The 16,929-nt window shown below is 35.9% G+C and overlaps 2 protein-coding genes across 2 annotated transcripts; both read left to right on the plus strand.

Annotated features, from left to right (window-relative positions):
• The first annotated feature begins 10,371 nt into the window (after positions 1-10,371).
• On the plus strand, positions 10,372-14,099 carry LOC124635731. Its single transcript, XM_047171681.1, has 3 exons — positions 10,372-11,284; positions 11,483-11,701; positions 12,112-14,099. The coding sequence occupies exons 1-3, from the start codon at positions 11,129-11,131 to the stop codon at positions 14,080-14,082; spliced, it is 2,346 nt and encodes a 781-aa protein (XP_047027637.1). The 5' UTR covers positions 10,372-11,128; the 3' UTR covers positions 14,083-14,099.
• A 595-nt stretch (positions 14,100-14,694) lies between these two features.
• LOC124635732 lies at positions 14,695-15,625 on the plus strand. The gene has a single exon (XM_047171682.1). It carries the CDS (start codon positions 14,695-14,697, stop codon positions 15,379-15,381), a length of 687 nt encoding a protein of 228 aa, XP_047027638.1. The 3' UTR covers positions 15,382-15,625.
• Positions 15,626-16,929: the final 1,304 nt, after the last annotated feature.

Genomic DNA, 16,929 nt, shown 5'->3' on the forward strand with positions numbered 1-16,929 from the left:
ATCTTCATGTGTTTTTACAACTTCTACGTAAAATACCTCTAGTATATTTTTAAAATAAAAGTGTAAATCTGAGAGCTATGATTGTCACCAACTGATAAAAAGATTAAGAAAAATCTGAGCCTCACATTTTATACTAGCTGTTGCCCGCAACTACGTCTGCGTGGGCAATATAGAATAGTCAAAATACTACTTATCCCGTAGGTGCATTCTTTCACGTGACAGTATAATTAGGATTAGCACTTAGCAGTCGCATAGATTCATTGATCAAGGTTGTGTTGTGGATGTGACCATTTATCTAAACAAAAGAAGTAAAGTTTGTGACGTTGTGAATATCTCTGGATCTAGTCAGCCAATTTGGAAAATTATTACGTATGGTGCGTAAGTAATTTTCACAGGAAACAGCTATAATCTATGTCTATATGCTTTGAGTCTGACAAAGCTGTCATTTGTACATTTTCTGCAGCTGCTGCGACTAATCAGAAGCCAGAAAGTCTGTCAGTCTTACCATGGATATCGTCTTGTGTAGTTGACTGGATTGAAGATAGGTAGATAGGTAGTCGCTCCAAGCAAAATATTGGTACTCAAACAGATTCGGTGACTGGAAGCCAACACCTACATAGTTGGGGAATAGCTGGATGGATGATAAAATGAGTCATCATCATCAGCAGGCACATGGATAGGATAGTTTCACATACTCACTATGGTAAGGCTGACCCCACATTAGGCGTGCGCGATCCTCGGGCGTGTGAGTAGCGCGGGCGTCGCGAGCGCGCTGCGTGAACGTCGCGTTTTGCTGCCCTGCGGCATGTGTGAAGAGTGCAAGCGACGCGCTCGCGGCGAGCACGCGGCGCTCGAGTTGCGTTCTTACCCCTTCGCCCGCTATCCCCGCCGCCCACTAAACGCCTTAGCAGTTAAACGTCAAGGAGAGCGGCGCGTGCGCGCCGCGAGCGCGCTGCAAATGCCGCAGGGCAGCAAAACGCGACGCTCACGCAACGTGCTCGCGACGCACGCGCGGCGCCCGCGCTACTCACACGCCCGAGGATCGCGCACGCCTAATGTTGTGGCCTAAGCCGGGACTCCACCGAAATGTTTGCATTAGTTCACGAATAGGCAAAATGTACGTATCTGTGTCCACTTCATGTGTTCGTACTTGAAACCTGCAGTTTTGCCAAGATTTTCAAAATGAACGCTCGCAATTTGTCATTTCTTGGTGGAGCCAGCAAATCAAAAAAAACAGAAGTGTTGTATACTGTGCGTCACTACCGCACATCGGGAAAATTTCGCTCTTGCGGAGGACGTTTATATACCATATTTTGTGTTACACGTAAACAGGACGACAGTAAGTATCCACCGAAACACTTTCAAAGATCTGATGAACGAACAAATCAGACCTGACTTGGTCACCTGGGGCCAATCAGAGCTCTATGAAGCGATCATACGCTTTGGCTCCTACTGTTGATTGTGGTTTCTGAAAATTTATTCACCTCATTCAACGATGAATGTAATTCTGATGGTACTATTAAGAACACTTGCTTAGCGCAAAAGCTAACGTTGGCAGGTCGACTCTTCTGTCGTTGACTTCTCGAATAGGATACCATTGGTTTTTCTCTTATCTGATATGAACTCCATCTGTAACTTGAAATGATAATTAATTGTTCCACTAAAGTCATCATTTTTGACATAATGTTCAAAAAAAAATTTAGATGGCACCGTTTTAAATTTGGCCGAGAACTATTAATTTTCCTTTCATCAAGGTAATAATTATAGTTGGATTTTGATGTGGCACGGCAAACTGACAAACACTATTGAAATGTCTATCGAAAAATTACACTTCGTGTTAAAATATGGTGAATTACGGAAAATACACAACTCCATCTGTTGAAATAATAATCCTCTATAAAGAATGTATGGTAATATTGTCATTTACCACCTCGCTCCTTTGACAAATTGATGATGTATTTTATTTACCACAGATGGAGCTACTTTAACCTTGGCTTAACAAAATTTTCATATTTTTTTTTCTTGCGATGTTACTTATAAAGGTGTGATTTTCTGTGTAAAGATTAATAATAGGCCGATCAACTAATATAAGTACAACATTCAAATGTACAGTTTTGACGAATAGATTGCGTGTCGTAATATTTTACATCTTGAATTCACAAAATTAATCATATCTTTTGATAGAGTGAATCGATTTCGATGAAACAAAAACTAAGTAATACCCCAAGTTACGTAGAATTTTTGTATAAAAGCATTGTCTGCATTTAATTCTTAGATTTTACGTGAATCGCGAACAAACAAACAGATAAACAGACAAACAGACAAACAGACAAAAATGACAAAAATGATGGAAATGGGTTCTGTTAGTTATCCTTTAACATGCTGGCTATTTTTTTTGTCAATTTCTTCAATGTACAAAAATTACTTTTCTACAGATTTATTATATGTATAGATTATATGTATAGATATAGAGTATAGATTATTTACAACGTCGTGTGATTTTATTTGGTAGAAACAAGAAGCTAAATATTTACGAGGTAGCTAACAAAACTTTTAAAACGTGTAAACCCAGCCTTAACGGTAAGCAGAAACACGCAATACCCATAAAATACTTATCTCACTATTTTGGTAATCTTTCTTTACTAAATAATAGGCACGCCATTAGTTACACGATTTCATCCAATACACACGAAATGTTATTTAAATATCGATACTCGTGTTGTTTGTAATATCGACTCGATTCACTTTTATTATCTTATCGATATCGGCATTTGTCTCGATTCGTTAAACAATCGAATGTTTTACCAAATGGAGGAGGATCCGACATGTTGTGTTGTAAGCAGTTTTTAAAATGGGACCTTTAGTCAAATGCCAGGTTTCTTTGGAAGATAAAGAGATTTATATTTTTTAAGTTCTGTCGAATATAATTATTTTCACTTGTTTTATTTTCAGTTTTTCAAACATGACTTTCAAAGATATTAAAAAAAACCCGACTTCAAAAATCTACCGAAAACCTTTTCCTAAATCTGGATAAACAAAACGCTAAGAAAACGCAATTGGTTCAGCCAAACGTGAGATAATCGCGCAAAGCCATACATATGTGTGTACAAGTCAAACTAAATACCTCTTTTTTTCCAAGTCATTTAATAAAGAACAAATTCACTCAAAAATGCAACATTTGACAATCTTTTTATTCCCCCTAATTTTTAAATTAACTAAAGGCCTTATCATGCCTTTTATCCTAACTCACCTGCACTTAGAAACGTTAACAAGCGTCTCTTTATCTCCACTAGGTTATCAGCAAGTCCAAGTATGGCCACATTTAGGTTGCAAAGATCAGATGTCAGTCTAGAGGATCTAAAGGTCCGCCGCATCTGATTAGTCTAAACTGACCCCAACATACTTCGGAAAAGGATCGCATTACTTAATTACTTCGCTATGCGTAGGCGCATACGATCATTAAGATAATAGCCAAACAAAAGATTCGAATACAATATTATTTTATTGACACAGAAACTCTATCCCTACTAATATTATAAATGCGAAAGTAACTCTGTCTGTCTGTCTGTTACGCTTTCACGTCTAAACCACTGAACTGATTTTAATAAAATTTGGTACAGAGATAGAGTTGAGCTTCAGAAAGAACATAGGATAGTTTTTATCCCGGATTTTTTAAGAGTTGGAAACGCGATATAACCGAACTTGACGCGGGCGAAGCCACGAGCGGAAGCTAGTAATAAATAATGTTAATGATAATAGTATTATTGCTTGTGATGCGTTTGTCAGATGGTAACCTTTTTACGACTGGTGATGAAATGTTCTTACAAAGTATGAAGTGGGAAATGACATGGGGCAATAATATTTCGTATCAAAATCTAAATTATCTGTTTACAGTGTGTGCTGCAATATAAAATTAAGTATTGTAAATAAGTTTTATGTAGCTATTTATAAGTAACTCTTTGCAGTGGTATTGCAATTGATAGAGTCCCGTGATCCGAAGTCCCGTGGCAACCGCTCCACGAATTTGCCTTTAGCCTTTCTCTAGTAAATGAGCTATATAGCACTAAAAAAATATATGTTCGTACCAGTAGTTCCTGAGATTATCACGCTGAAGCATACCAGCTCTTCAGCTTTATAGATAATATTAAGGCGGACGTACATATATACCTAAAAGTTGATCCACAGAAAAGGGTAATTCTTGAACTACATTTAAAGAGTCATTGTCCAACTTTTATCCACTAGTTGATTTATTATTGTCGAATATTTATGAATGACTGTGACATTTAAACATATACATAATAACACAATATGGGTGGAGTTTTGAGTCGAGATTCAACGCGTTTTACAATACGCACGCGTGATGATGAAACTTAATGTATCTTCACTACTATTGGCAATATATTGAGGTTGCAAGTTCTTTAAAGTTTAAACCTTTTATTCATGAATATGAATGAACTTTGTTAACTTGGGGGCAATGAATTATAACATATCTGGCGACAAAGATCTTTATGTCATCAAAATATTGCGTTTATTATGTAATGGTGAGCCTATGGCAATGATGAGTTGGGCAGATTTATAGTAGCTTGTTACAAAACCAGTGTGAATTTTTAGGGGGACTGATCCTTAATTTAATTTAATTACGAGGTAAGTTTAACTATTGTTGGAGTACCTATTATTTGTTATTAGCTTTTGGTAGAGGACGTCCCTGCGTCCCATGGTAACTAGTGGGAACTTCACGCAGTCAAAAGATGCCTATAGCCTAGCTCGGCAAAGGAGCGATCTAAAACTATTTGTTCAACGGATCAATAGTTCCTGGGATTAGCGCTTTCGATCAAAAATACAAATTCTTCAGCTTTATAATTTTAGGTATTCATTCTATTATGTAAGTTTGTCATCTCATATGGATCCGCTTTTTATGAAAATAAAAATCTTATACAAAACTGGGCGTGGTCGCTTATTCGTATATATCTTTGTCATATTAATATCGATTAAATTAGCCAAATCACTATGATCAAAGTTCCATCATCAGATTTTGAGACAACAGCGAATGGTACAGGTATTAAAGCATACAAAACAAGTGGTATTTCTGGTCTAACCAGCTTTATTTAAATTAGATACAAGTATAGATTTATAAACTTGAGACATCTCTGCCTACAGCTGGTGAAGATCAAGTATATTTAGCTGTACGATATATACCCAACATTGAGTCATACATATATTAACAACTAGCTGCCTCGTCCCGATGGAACTACTTTTCGCAAGTGGATAAAAACTAGTCTATGTCTTTACTCAGGATCTAGATTATCTGTGAAGTATATTTCAATCAAATCGGTTCAGTAGTTTTGGTGTGAAAGTGTGACAAACAGACAGAGTTACTCTCGCATTCATAATATTAAGCCTGCATGCACACTGCAGACTATTTAGTCGGCCCTTGGTAGGAAAAATATATGTTTTTTTAGAAAATCGTGAATTCAATCACAATCGATCTGACACCGAACAAATACCTAATCGTTGATACGTGTATACTTTCATGCATGTGCGCGCGCTCTTATAAGGATTTATTCATTTATTGGATACTGGTTTATGGTATAACAAATAAATGAGATTCTCAGTAGTAATTGTTATATTACGCATATCTGTTACAGTCGTTTTGATGTATTAAAACATCATTTTGTTTGAAGGCAAAACCTGATCTATGTTAAATTGGAATTCATTAAGTATGCGTTAAACAACTGGTGTTTTATTATATTTTGCAAGAATACAGGCTTTGTCTAGTTTGGAGTTAATGAAATACACTTATGAATATTCCTATCATTTTTGAAAATAAATCATTACTCTACGTATACACAAAAATATTTTAAAATAGGAAAAATTATCACGCCGGATGGGCAATGATTACTCTACATATTTTTAAAATTTGCACTAGTGGCAAGTATTCTTCCTGCATACAATTTTTTTTAAATAAAATATGCATTTGACATTTAAATGCCGTTCATTCAAAAACAATATCCCATAGGGTGTGAATCAGGTAACATTACACGCTTTATGGCGTTTGAAAACGACCTTGTGTTTTACGAGCCTACGATTCCAATGCGTAGGATGATTACATACGCGAAAAATGGCAGACAATTATTATATCTAGTCTTAGGCGGATCACACACTACTGAGATTAACTCTGATAGCAAGTTGCGTTTTAAACTTAACTATGAGAAGTAGGTATCTACTACTTACTAACTAAATGGTGACCTTTTTTATCAAGGTCAAAAACCATCAAATGACCCCTCCGCTGTGGGTTAGCAGCGTTGTCAGACTCTTACTGACTAAAAACCGTCGTGTTCCGTCATAGGCCTTTTATGTACCAGGGCCTCGGTAACTCCCAAGTTTTCAGTATAATGGCTACATAAGTATTTTGTTACTTTATTATGTTTCCCATAACGTCCCGTATTTAAAATAACAATAATACGTCCATAGATACTGACTTCCACTTAGGTATAACTGGCAACTGTTCTCAAATGAGATTAGCGAAAGGCAAGGGACTTTTATTATGCATAACTACCAGTAGCATAGAATCCAGAACACTATTTCTATACTAACAGTTTTACCCGCGTCCTGAGGGCACCACTTCCAGCACACCAAAAATATCTTATTCCCAAGAACCGTCCGTGTGTAATCCGCCTGAGATATTTGCCAATAATTTGGAAGAAATGTGTGGTAAACTTTACTACGTGTTACTCTGCACTATGACTTTTGCAAAACGCCTCGTTAACTATTGTAGCTTGATCCAATAATGAGTATGGTTGCGTAGACGTTACCGATTTTAGCTCAATTACATATCGATTTGGAAAACAAACAATGATGTGTCTTGTAGCAATCGTGAAGCTTGTTAATGGCTTAATCTATACTAATGTTGAAAATTTAAAAAGTTGGTTAGTTTGCTTGAACGAGCTGGCAAAATACTGGTATGATTTGAAAAAAAAATAATGTGGTTTTTTATGCCCATTTAGCGAGGAATGCGATTTTATCCGGATGAGAGAAATAATTCACACGAGGGCAAACCGATAACAGCATGTCGATTCTATAAAATATCACAACTCACTTCGACATCACTCTCACTTCGACTTCGATCTAAAGGTAGAATTCCGTGGACGCGACAATAGTCAACCTTTGAAAATGTATGGCACCGTTGTCGAGGCCCGTGACAGTCGCGCGCGGCCGACGAATTTCGTAAGCTGCTCGCGGCATTGTCAAAAATTTAATTCTGGTTTTACTAAAATTCTATAGATGTTATTAAGCGCTAGACCATGTTGAGAAGCGTACGGCCGCGAGCGGCTCACGAAATTCGTCGTCCGCGCGCGACTGTCGCAGCCCTCGGCAGCGGTGCCATACATTTTCATAGGTTGACTTTTGTCGCGCGCGGCTGCGACAATCGCGACCCACGGAATTCTACCTTAAAGTTTCGTGATTGACATTGTCAAACTACACTAGCGCTTCACTATCGAGCGTGTTGACAAGTTGAACTAAATCAAAGTCGAGATTTTGACAGATTTGTCAAAATCTGTCTATCTATAGGGGAGGTAGGGGAGAGATGGGCAGTTGGGAGACATGATCAAATCAGAATAAAAGGGGGGTCCTTTTATTCTGATTTCTGATCATAGTTTTGTTTTTTTTTAATTGGGTAGTTTACGTTACCGACTGGTAACGGTGTTCATCCATAGACTATCTGTCATTTCTGTGAGTTGTCAAGAACAAACACTCGTAAAAGTACTTAAATATTTTGTTGCGGTTTCGGATCGTTATAAAGAGAAAACTAATGAAAGGTATGTGTATTTTCTATTATTAATTATTGATTGTCAAAATCTCCAGTTACAATTATAGTAAGTCGATGCAATCCACACCTATTATACCTTTAGAAGAGAGTACTACAGCAATAGTTAATGGGCCCCACGTTTTTATTTTAGTCTAATATGACCGGGACCACCTACGTAGGTTGACAGGTAAGTAACTATTTTTTATTTTCTAGTTTTCAGTGCACATAAGATAAAACCGTTTAACTTAAAAGTTTTTTTACCGATTTTTTTTTCATAAACTAAGTCAAAAGTGTCCAATGCTCTCTATGGTAGGGAGGCTTTTCTTCGTCAGTGAAAATTTGTGAGGTTATAAATCTGCGCGAAAAATCCTTTATAGAATCTTGTTTCAGGTACCGTTGCCAACTTGATCTAGAGACTATTATATTTAAAATAGTGTTTAAATAAAGTTCTAAGTGTTTTAAAGTGATTAAGTGCCTACATTTAACGATGGCTAGAATGTTTTTGCTTAAATCTTTATTAGAAGAAGCTCATGCTTTAGATAATTTAGAAAAGCGTCAACAATCTGCTAGAATTCGTAGTTTACCTTTATTAACTCGCGATGATGACTATGTGAGCATATATAGATTGTCAAAGGAGCTGATTGACCAACTGGAGTCTGATTTACTGCCCCTGATAAAGCCCACAAAACGTCGAGGCAAAGGACTTACAACTCGTGTAAAAGTAAGTATTGACACAGTTTATAGTTGAAAAATTGTAATCAAGCACACAATAATAAGAAAAACACTTAGTTCTTAATAAGGAGTATTCCCTTTATGTGGTTTCCCCGCCAGCTGATATGTTTTCAAAAGCCTCTGTACTTCAGTTATAATATTGGTATTCTCTTAAGCATGAAAATAACCAAATTGGTCTCAATTTTGTTTTCACTAAATCCAGATAAAGTAGGTATTACATTTTTTATTGATTTATTGTTTCACAGATACTATGTACTTTATCATTCTTGGCTAGTGGCAGTTACCAGAAGGTTATTAAAGAGGGCATCAGAACTTATTTATCGCAACCGTCTGCATCTCGTTGCATAAATGAAGTAGTGGAAGCTCTGAACAATCCGGCCGTAGTAAAAAAATATATAAGGTTTCCTCAAAATCAGCAAGAAAGGCAAATTTTAAAAGAAAGGTTAGTACCTAGATATAATATAATTTTAATATTATTATAATTAAACTGACCCTTTTATTTTTACAGTTGATCATGTTAGTGATTATTGTAAATTACAGGTTCTACAAAAGGTTTGGGTTTCCAGCCACCATAGGCTGTATTGATGGCACTCTGGTGGCAATGAAGAGACCAGCAGAGAACGAAGAACGGTTTTACTGCCGCAAAGGCTACCATGCAAGAAATGTGCAATTGGTAAAATGGATTTCAATGTTGTAATCAATTATAATTAGGTATAATAGAGTCATTGTAATTTATTTCTTTTTCAGATAACAGATGCAGATTTAAATATTTTACACGTGGATCCCATGATCCCATCGTGATTTGAATTACTAAATTTGATCCAAGAATAAATAATAAAACAAACGGGGTGAGCTAAATAAAACCGTTTAAATATCTCGTAATGTTGAAACTGATTGTATTTTTTAGGAAAGCTCTTTCATTATATCTAGCCGAATATAAGAAATGGCAATAAAAGTTGATAATGATCTGTAAAATCTGATTTTTTATGCAATAAATTGTGAAAAAGTGCCCATCCCTCCCCTACCTCCCCTAAAGTATGAAATGACATTACGAATCGAAGTGAAATGCGAGTTGTTGATCGAGTTTTATAGAATCCCAGTACAGAAGCTCTTGATTTTGATCATTGACAAAACATTCAAAGAAGTAAAACTACTTTTACGGATTTTATCGCGGTTATATCAATATTATTTAATCCCGAAGTTTCGGATCGGTAAAAGTAGTTTTATTTAAATGTCTAATATTCAATGTCAGAAATCAATATTGACAAAACATACTTTTGTAAACCTATATGTAGCTCTAAGAAGTCAGTAGCCAGAAGTCAGACATCCATTCTTACCAAGATCTATTCAAACTGTACCGTGTACTAACGTTTAGTAACTGAGTAGTTAAAGTCAAACAGACAGTAGCTTCATATAAAATACGGATGATAAAGATAAATAGGATATTACAAAGAGATGGATGTGAGAAAATCTTCATAAAAGTAAAGGGCAAAGTGCAAGAGTTTTCAAATTGGGCCAGTAGTTCCTGAGATTAGCGCGTTCAAGCAAACAAACAAACAAATTTCGCTAATTTTTTTTTCGCGTAAGTAGATACCAAAACTCCTTTACAACGTTTTAGATATCCCTCACAAAATGTAGAATTTCTCATTAAATCAATAAAGCCACCGTGATAAAACATAAACATAAACATAACACCGTGTTTTTTTTTTCGGGGGTAGGTGAACGAAAAGTAAATACGTGTCTCAGATGCTCTGAGTGTTTTAAAATATATTTAATAGTATTTTAACAGTTTTTTAAAATAAAGGAGATTGCCACGGGGCAGGTCCCTTTTGTGGTATCGTGTGCCTGAATGGAATAATAACCTAAAAATATTGTTTATTTTTTTGTTTCCAAATTATTTTTTATACAATTTCTTTCACCCTGGGAATAAAGTTAAAATTAATTAATAGTTAAACATTACGTCGACATCCGTTTGATTGGTAAACAAAAAAAAGTTGCCAGATATCAAATAACTATTGAAAATTACGTATTTTAATCAATAGAGTAATCGATATCAAAACAAAACAGTTATTAAAAATAAAAAAATACAATTATTTTTAATTATTATTCTAACTATATTCATGATAAGTCTATATTGTTGAACAGATAAGATAAGATAGATAAGATAAGAGCGATTTTAAATTAAAATAAAAGCCTTACGTAATTTAAAAACTTAAATCGATTTATTAATGATTAAATATAATTGCTCTGGCAACATTTACTTGCGCATGTCACATCACTTTGACGTTCGTTCGTTGTGTGTTCGTGATTGCTTTGTATAATACGTTGAGTTTTGAATTCCGTATTTACTTAGTTATTATTTACGATACGTGCCTTTCTGCTACCACCGAGTTGAGCTAATAAGTTCCTCGCGTACTTACTTTATGTTTTGTGAGATAATTGACTCCTCTTTGTGAGATATTGACTCTAAGTGCTTGACTCTTGTTTGTGCTGTTCTTTGTGAGATAAAGTGCTATTCTTGGAGAACAATTTGACTCTTAGTGAAATCCTTGTGTGATATTGAACTCCCGAACTGTTTTTGTCAGAACTATGTCTACCCCAGCCAGAAGTCGGGCACACCGCCTGTCTTACCGACGCTGTATTAACTGTTCCCTTTTACTAGCGTCTAATTTACGCCGGTATACAGTTGAGGAGTTGAACGAGCAAATGACAGTTCTTCTACGAACTTGGACAACGCCTACACCTGTAAGTTATCGTGTGCATAAACAATAATAATTATTGTGGACAATATAAATATAGTGGTTAAATGCATTATGCAAACTCAAAATAACATTTGATTAGAGTAAACTTAGCACTGTAAACTTAGTTCTTTATGAGAGTTTATGTATTTACAAGTTTAAGCAGTTATAAATATAGAATAGTATAGAATATAATCTTTTCCAGGTAACGTCAGATGATATCCTATGTATTGAATGTTATTTGCTGTTGCAAGAAAGGATATTGTCAAATATAACTGGATCCCACGAGGATATATCACCTGCATATGGTCACTTAAATGTTTGTTATGGATGTGGTATCTCTGTTGCAAGTCGGAGAACCCACAGAGTTGAGTTAGACTGTCCACAACGTAGCATGATTTTAAGATGGACTTTAGCACATCTGGTGAGTATTATTTAATAACATTCTGTATCATCACGCCTATAATCCCCAATCACAAGCGTGACGACGATTAGGCAGAGGTGTACCTAACAGTACACAATACATTTTGTCAGTTATGTTCTAAGTAATAACGGTGAGACCATGCAATCAACCAGGCACAAACCCAGTATTCCAGGCTCTTCTGGTTACTACTCATGAAATCTTAATGGAAATACCCAGAAACCCAATCCTGGAACTGAACCTGAGATCTCATACCCTGCAATTGTGTTTAACATTTTCTAAATAATGTTTCAGAAAAAATGCTGCATAGTTTATTTCTAATTGATGCTATTTTTATTCATATGCTTGCACAATAACAATATAGGGTTTGGTACCTATTCTGATATTCACTAATACCAACTATTTCATTTTAGGTTCCACATTTACAAAAAGTGTGCATTCCTTGCTGGTTAGCAGCAACTCGGGAGACGAGACGTTTGGAGGTTCAAGATTCAAACAGACCTGCAAGGGTCATGGATGCAGCTCTATCTTCATTAGAAGACCCCGAGATACCTGAACCACCTCCAATGCCAGCTCCAACATCTCAACCACAACAAGCATTACGAGTTCAATCTAAGATTAACTCACAAAAGTATAAACGAGTTGCTGCAGCTTCTCGTCACTGTATGTTTGTAGGCTGTGATAATGATGAACGTCTTTTAGTACCTATGACTATAAAGGAACTGTTGTTATTGCAGTACAATATATATATACCTTTAAATGCTAGAATCTGTCATCACCATTTATATAGCAATCAGTGGGATGAACTGACTACCAACCTAAATGACTTTACTAGCTTTCAAGTTGATGATATATTTTCCATACTGGAAAGAGCTTCTCAAAGAAGTTTAGATTTTAATAATATTGCAGCAATGGATGCACATTTACGCCATTATTGGCTGGGACTTACAGAGATGCAGTTTAATGAAATATTAAATAGCCTTCCTACTTTACATAATAAGGTTAGAAATCCTAGCCTTGCATTAAGCACATTTCTTGTTAAACTTAGGACAGGGGACAGCAACCAAAGACTGGCAACTCTTTTTCAATTGCCACGATCTACATTAGAAAAAAAAATGAACATTGTTAGGGAATGTTTAAAAGAACATTTTGTACCAATGCATTTGGGAGTTAATCACACTAATATACAAAATGTGGCCTCACGTAACAGGACTATTCCTGAAGGTCTATTCGGAGACAGTAGCATGGCTCCAGATTCTAAACCTGCTATTGTCATATGTGATGGTACATATGTTTATGTACAGAGTAGTAGTAACTACAAATATCAGAAACAGACATATAGTCTACACAAATATAATAATTTGGTTAAACCCTTTTTAATCACATGTTGTGATGGATATATTTTAGAGTGCATTGGACCATATGAAGCAACAAAAAATGACTCGACAATCATGAGTGATCTATTTCGTAATGAAAGTGGTCCAATGCGCTCATTTTTTAGACAGGGGGATGTCTTTATATTGGATAGGGGATTTAGAGACGTGATCCCTGAACTCCAAAGCTATAATTATAAAACATACATGCCTGAGTCATTATTGGAAGGTGAATTTCAATTGACCACTGACCAAGCAAACAAGTCTAGGTGTGTGACTATGTGTAGATGGGTAGTTGAAATTGTAAATGGTCGCATCAAAAGAGACTACAAACTGTTTCGACAAGAATATTTTAACAGAGCATCAACACACCTTATGGATGATTTTAAAATTGTTTGTGCCCTTTTGAATAAATTCCACCCAACAATTGAAGATAGACCTGACGCTGCAGAGTATGTGCAAATTGCTCAGGCGAGATTAAACAGTAGTAATTATTTGGGGGAATTTATTCGAAGGGATAACATCAATAGGAGACGTACGGTTTTCCAAAACATAGACAGCAATGCTCCCCATTTAGATCATTTTCCAAGATTAACTTTAGATGATTTAAGAAGATTTGCATTGGGATCTTACCAATTAAAACAGGCTAGATCCTATTATGGGGAGCACATAAGAAGTAATGGTACTTATAATGTTGAAGTAAGCAATGATGTCTTGGAAGAGGATTTGCCCTTAATATTGGGTCAAAATAATTATTTAATTAGGACTAGAATTAAGTCCCGCCATGTGAGCCATAAAACATATTACTCTTATTTGTTGATAAGTAGAGATGAAGATCGGGCAAATTCTTTAGAAAGTATCATTGCTTACTATTGTAACTGTCTAGTGGGTAACCGTACGGTAGGGTGTTGTGCTCATACTATGACAGTATTGTGGTATTTAAGCTGGGGCCGCTTCAACAATGTGAGTGCTCCAGCTCAATCTTTGGACGAAATATTTTATGAAGAATAAATAGTTTATTCATGTTTTGTTTTTTTTTTATTTCCCTTGCTATTACTAAAATAATAATAACTATCAATAACGGTAATTATGAGTCTATACTAATATTATAAAGAGGAAAGATTTGATTAGGTAGGCTATAATTTATCCGGGTATGGAAAGGTGTTCCCGGGGACGCGGGTGTAACCGCGGGAAACACATAATAACAATTCCATTACTTTATGCATAAATAGAGACATAATTCCATGGTACTGCTATTTACAGTACATATTTCTATGCTCATAGTGATCTATAGTCCATGTCAATTTCTAATTATAACCTATATTCTTAAAACAGAAAAATAATGATATCTCTTGAACCAGGGTGAATAAATGAAAAAAGGTTTCTGATTATGAAAATGCAATGTTTTTCCTATTAGTTAAAATAAAAATCTTCAGGGCACAAACATTTTTCACTGGGACCCAACTTCCCTTACAAAACGGGCAATCTCCATAATTAAAGAAATATATTCTCTTCAGCCAATTTATTACTTACTTACATAACATATATGTAATAGTTGTGTAAAAATATCACCTGCCACATCACCTTCATCACATCTACTTAGTCACAGAAAGCACAACCACTATGTCACAGTTATCGGAGATCTTGTCCATTCAGAAGAGCCTTGAGGAACATTTCACCAAGAAAATGGATCAACTCGGAGCCCAAATTCAAGCAGCGGGACCGGTGAAGGACACGGTGGCCAAGGTTGCAGAGGAGTTCCGAGCCTTCAGGGAACTGATCTACAGTGTGTTGGGTTTGCTGCGTAAGCAAATTGCTGAGTGTGTTTCACACATTGACACGCTGGAGATGAGACACCGTAGGAAGGCGTTAATTTTTCAAGGACTTCCTGAAGCTGAGAAGGAAGACTGCTCTTCCAAAATAATCCATCTTCTTAGCAGTAAATTGGCTCTGAGAAACATCACAGCAGCGAACATTAAAGTTGCTCACAGGCTTGGCAGTCCTGGTAAAGATCACCCGAGGCCCATTCTTGTGAGATTCTCTAATCTGGAGGTAAAATCTTTGATTTGGAAAGCGAAGACTGGCTTGAAGGGGTCCAAAATCTCAGTAAAGGAATTTCTGACGAAGACTAGGCAGTCCGTCTTCACTCAGGCACGGCAGCACTTCGGAATGCGGTCATGTTGGACGCAGGACGGCGTGATTGTTGTTAAGGCCTCAGACGGAACTCGCCACAAGATTACTTCGATGGACGAGTTAAAGCCGCTCCTGGACAAGTACCCCACTAAGTCTTCGCCCTCGTCAACTGCTTGAGACCTTCTGGAATGCAAATAACACCGTATGTAATGAATAGTTCTTGGATATCGATTTTATCTCATTCTCTTTTTTTTATATAAAATTAGTGAAGGTACTTACTAGTTGTTAGGTTAGATTTTCTTAGTAAAGTAGTTTTGCATGGTCATGTTTGTTCTCGTCCTTTTTGTATTTCTTAATTCTGTACCCTCACTAGGTAATTAAAATGTAGCTTCTTTTTTTTTTTTTTTTTAATTCTTTCATTGCATGTATCGATCACAGAATTAAATCTTGTGTTGATGTAAATTGTAATGTCATTAGGCTTGGGCAAAAAATATCGATATATCAAAATATCGATATTTTTTCAGAAAAATATCGATATAAATCAGCGATATTTTTTCCCGCGATATATCAACTCTCGATATTTATTTTTAGGTATCAAAATCGATATATTTTTAAAGCTCTGCTGTCTGCTCATGCGTCACATCATGTCTTTGACCAATCTGATTTCTTAAATTTAATTCAAACGCAAACAAAAATTACACTCTATAGTCTATGACCTACTTGTCTATTTTGTTCATCTATGACAATGACACTGCTTGTTGGTTTGGTTTGGTTGGTATCACTGACTGCGTGTGTTGGAGTGTTGGTATGGTACTTGAGTGTGGCGGCCGACTGGCGAGTAAGCTCAGCTCAGCGTAGCTCATTGTTATTTATGATAAAACGTTATTATGTCTGCTGTGTGGAAGTTCTTTACCGTTTTACGTCAGAGGTTCCAAGCAGTGGCTGTGTCCCCAATGAACTCAAGCAGTATTTGGACCAACCACTTTTAGAAAGAAAATCTGATCCAATCAAGTTCTGGGTAAATTGCCGACACTTCACGCCGGTTCTCACGGATATCGCCCTAAAATATTTGATTTGCCAAGCTTCTTCAGTGTCATCTGAAAGAGTAGCTTCAATGGTGAATTTGGCTGTGCCGAATGATAGGAGCAGATTAACAGGCGAGCACATCAAGCAGAGTGCTCTTGATGTCAATATCAGACAAATACTGGTTTGAATAATGTAATTTTTGTTGTGTTGATGATGTTGTTTTTTTCTTGGCTTTATGTACTTATTTTTTAATAATAAAACTGATGTCAAAACAGCCAGATGTGTAGGTATTTGCTTTAAAATTTCGAATATTTTGACAATTTTTATAGATATTGCGCAGAAAATATCGATATATCAACATATCGATATTTTTTAGTCAATTATTATCGATATATTTTAAAAATATCGATACGATATATATCGATATTTTTTCCCCATTTGCCCATCCCTAAATGTCATTGTCACTTGTCACTGTATTGCACGCACGTAATGTCAAAATCAAACATGCACAGATTAAGGTTTTTATTTCGTTCAGAAATTGTGTCTGAGACAGACTGCATCATGTTGATTTTTATTATTTTTTTGTATGTTCGTTATCATTTATTTTTTGTGTTTTTTTGTTATATAATCATAATTTTATAGTAGTATAGTTCAAGCATAACGTTAATTTTTCTTATCATGTTCTATGGGTGTTAGCTG

Source organism: Helicoverpa zea, chromosome 13 (genome assembly GCF_022581195.2).
Source record: "Helicoverpa zea isolate HzStark_Cry1AcR chromosome 13, ilHelZeax1.1, whole genome shotgun sequence".
Lineage (NCBI taxonomy): Eukaryota > Metazoa > Arthropoda > Insecta > Lepidoptera > Noctuidae > Helicoverpa > Helicoverpa zea.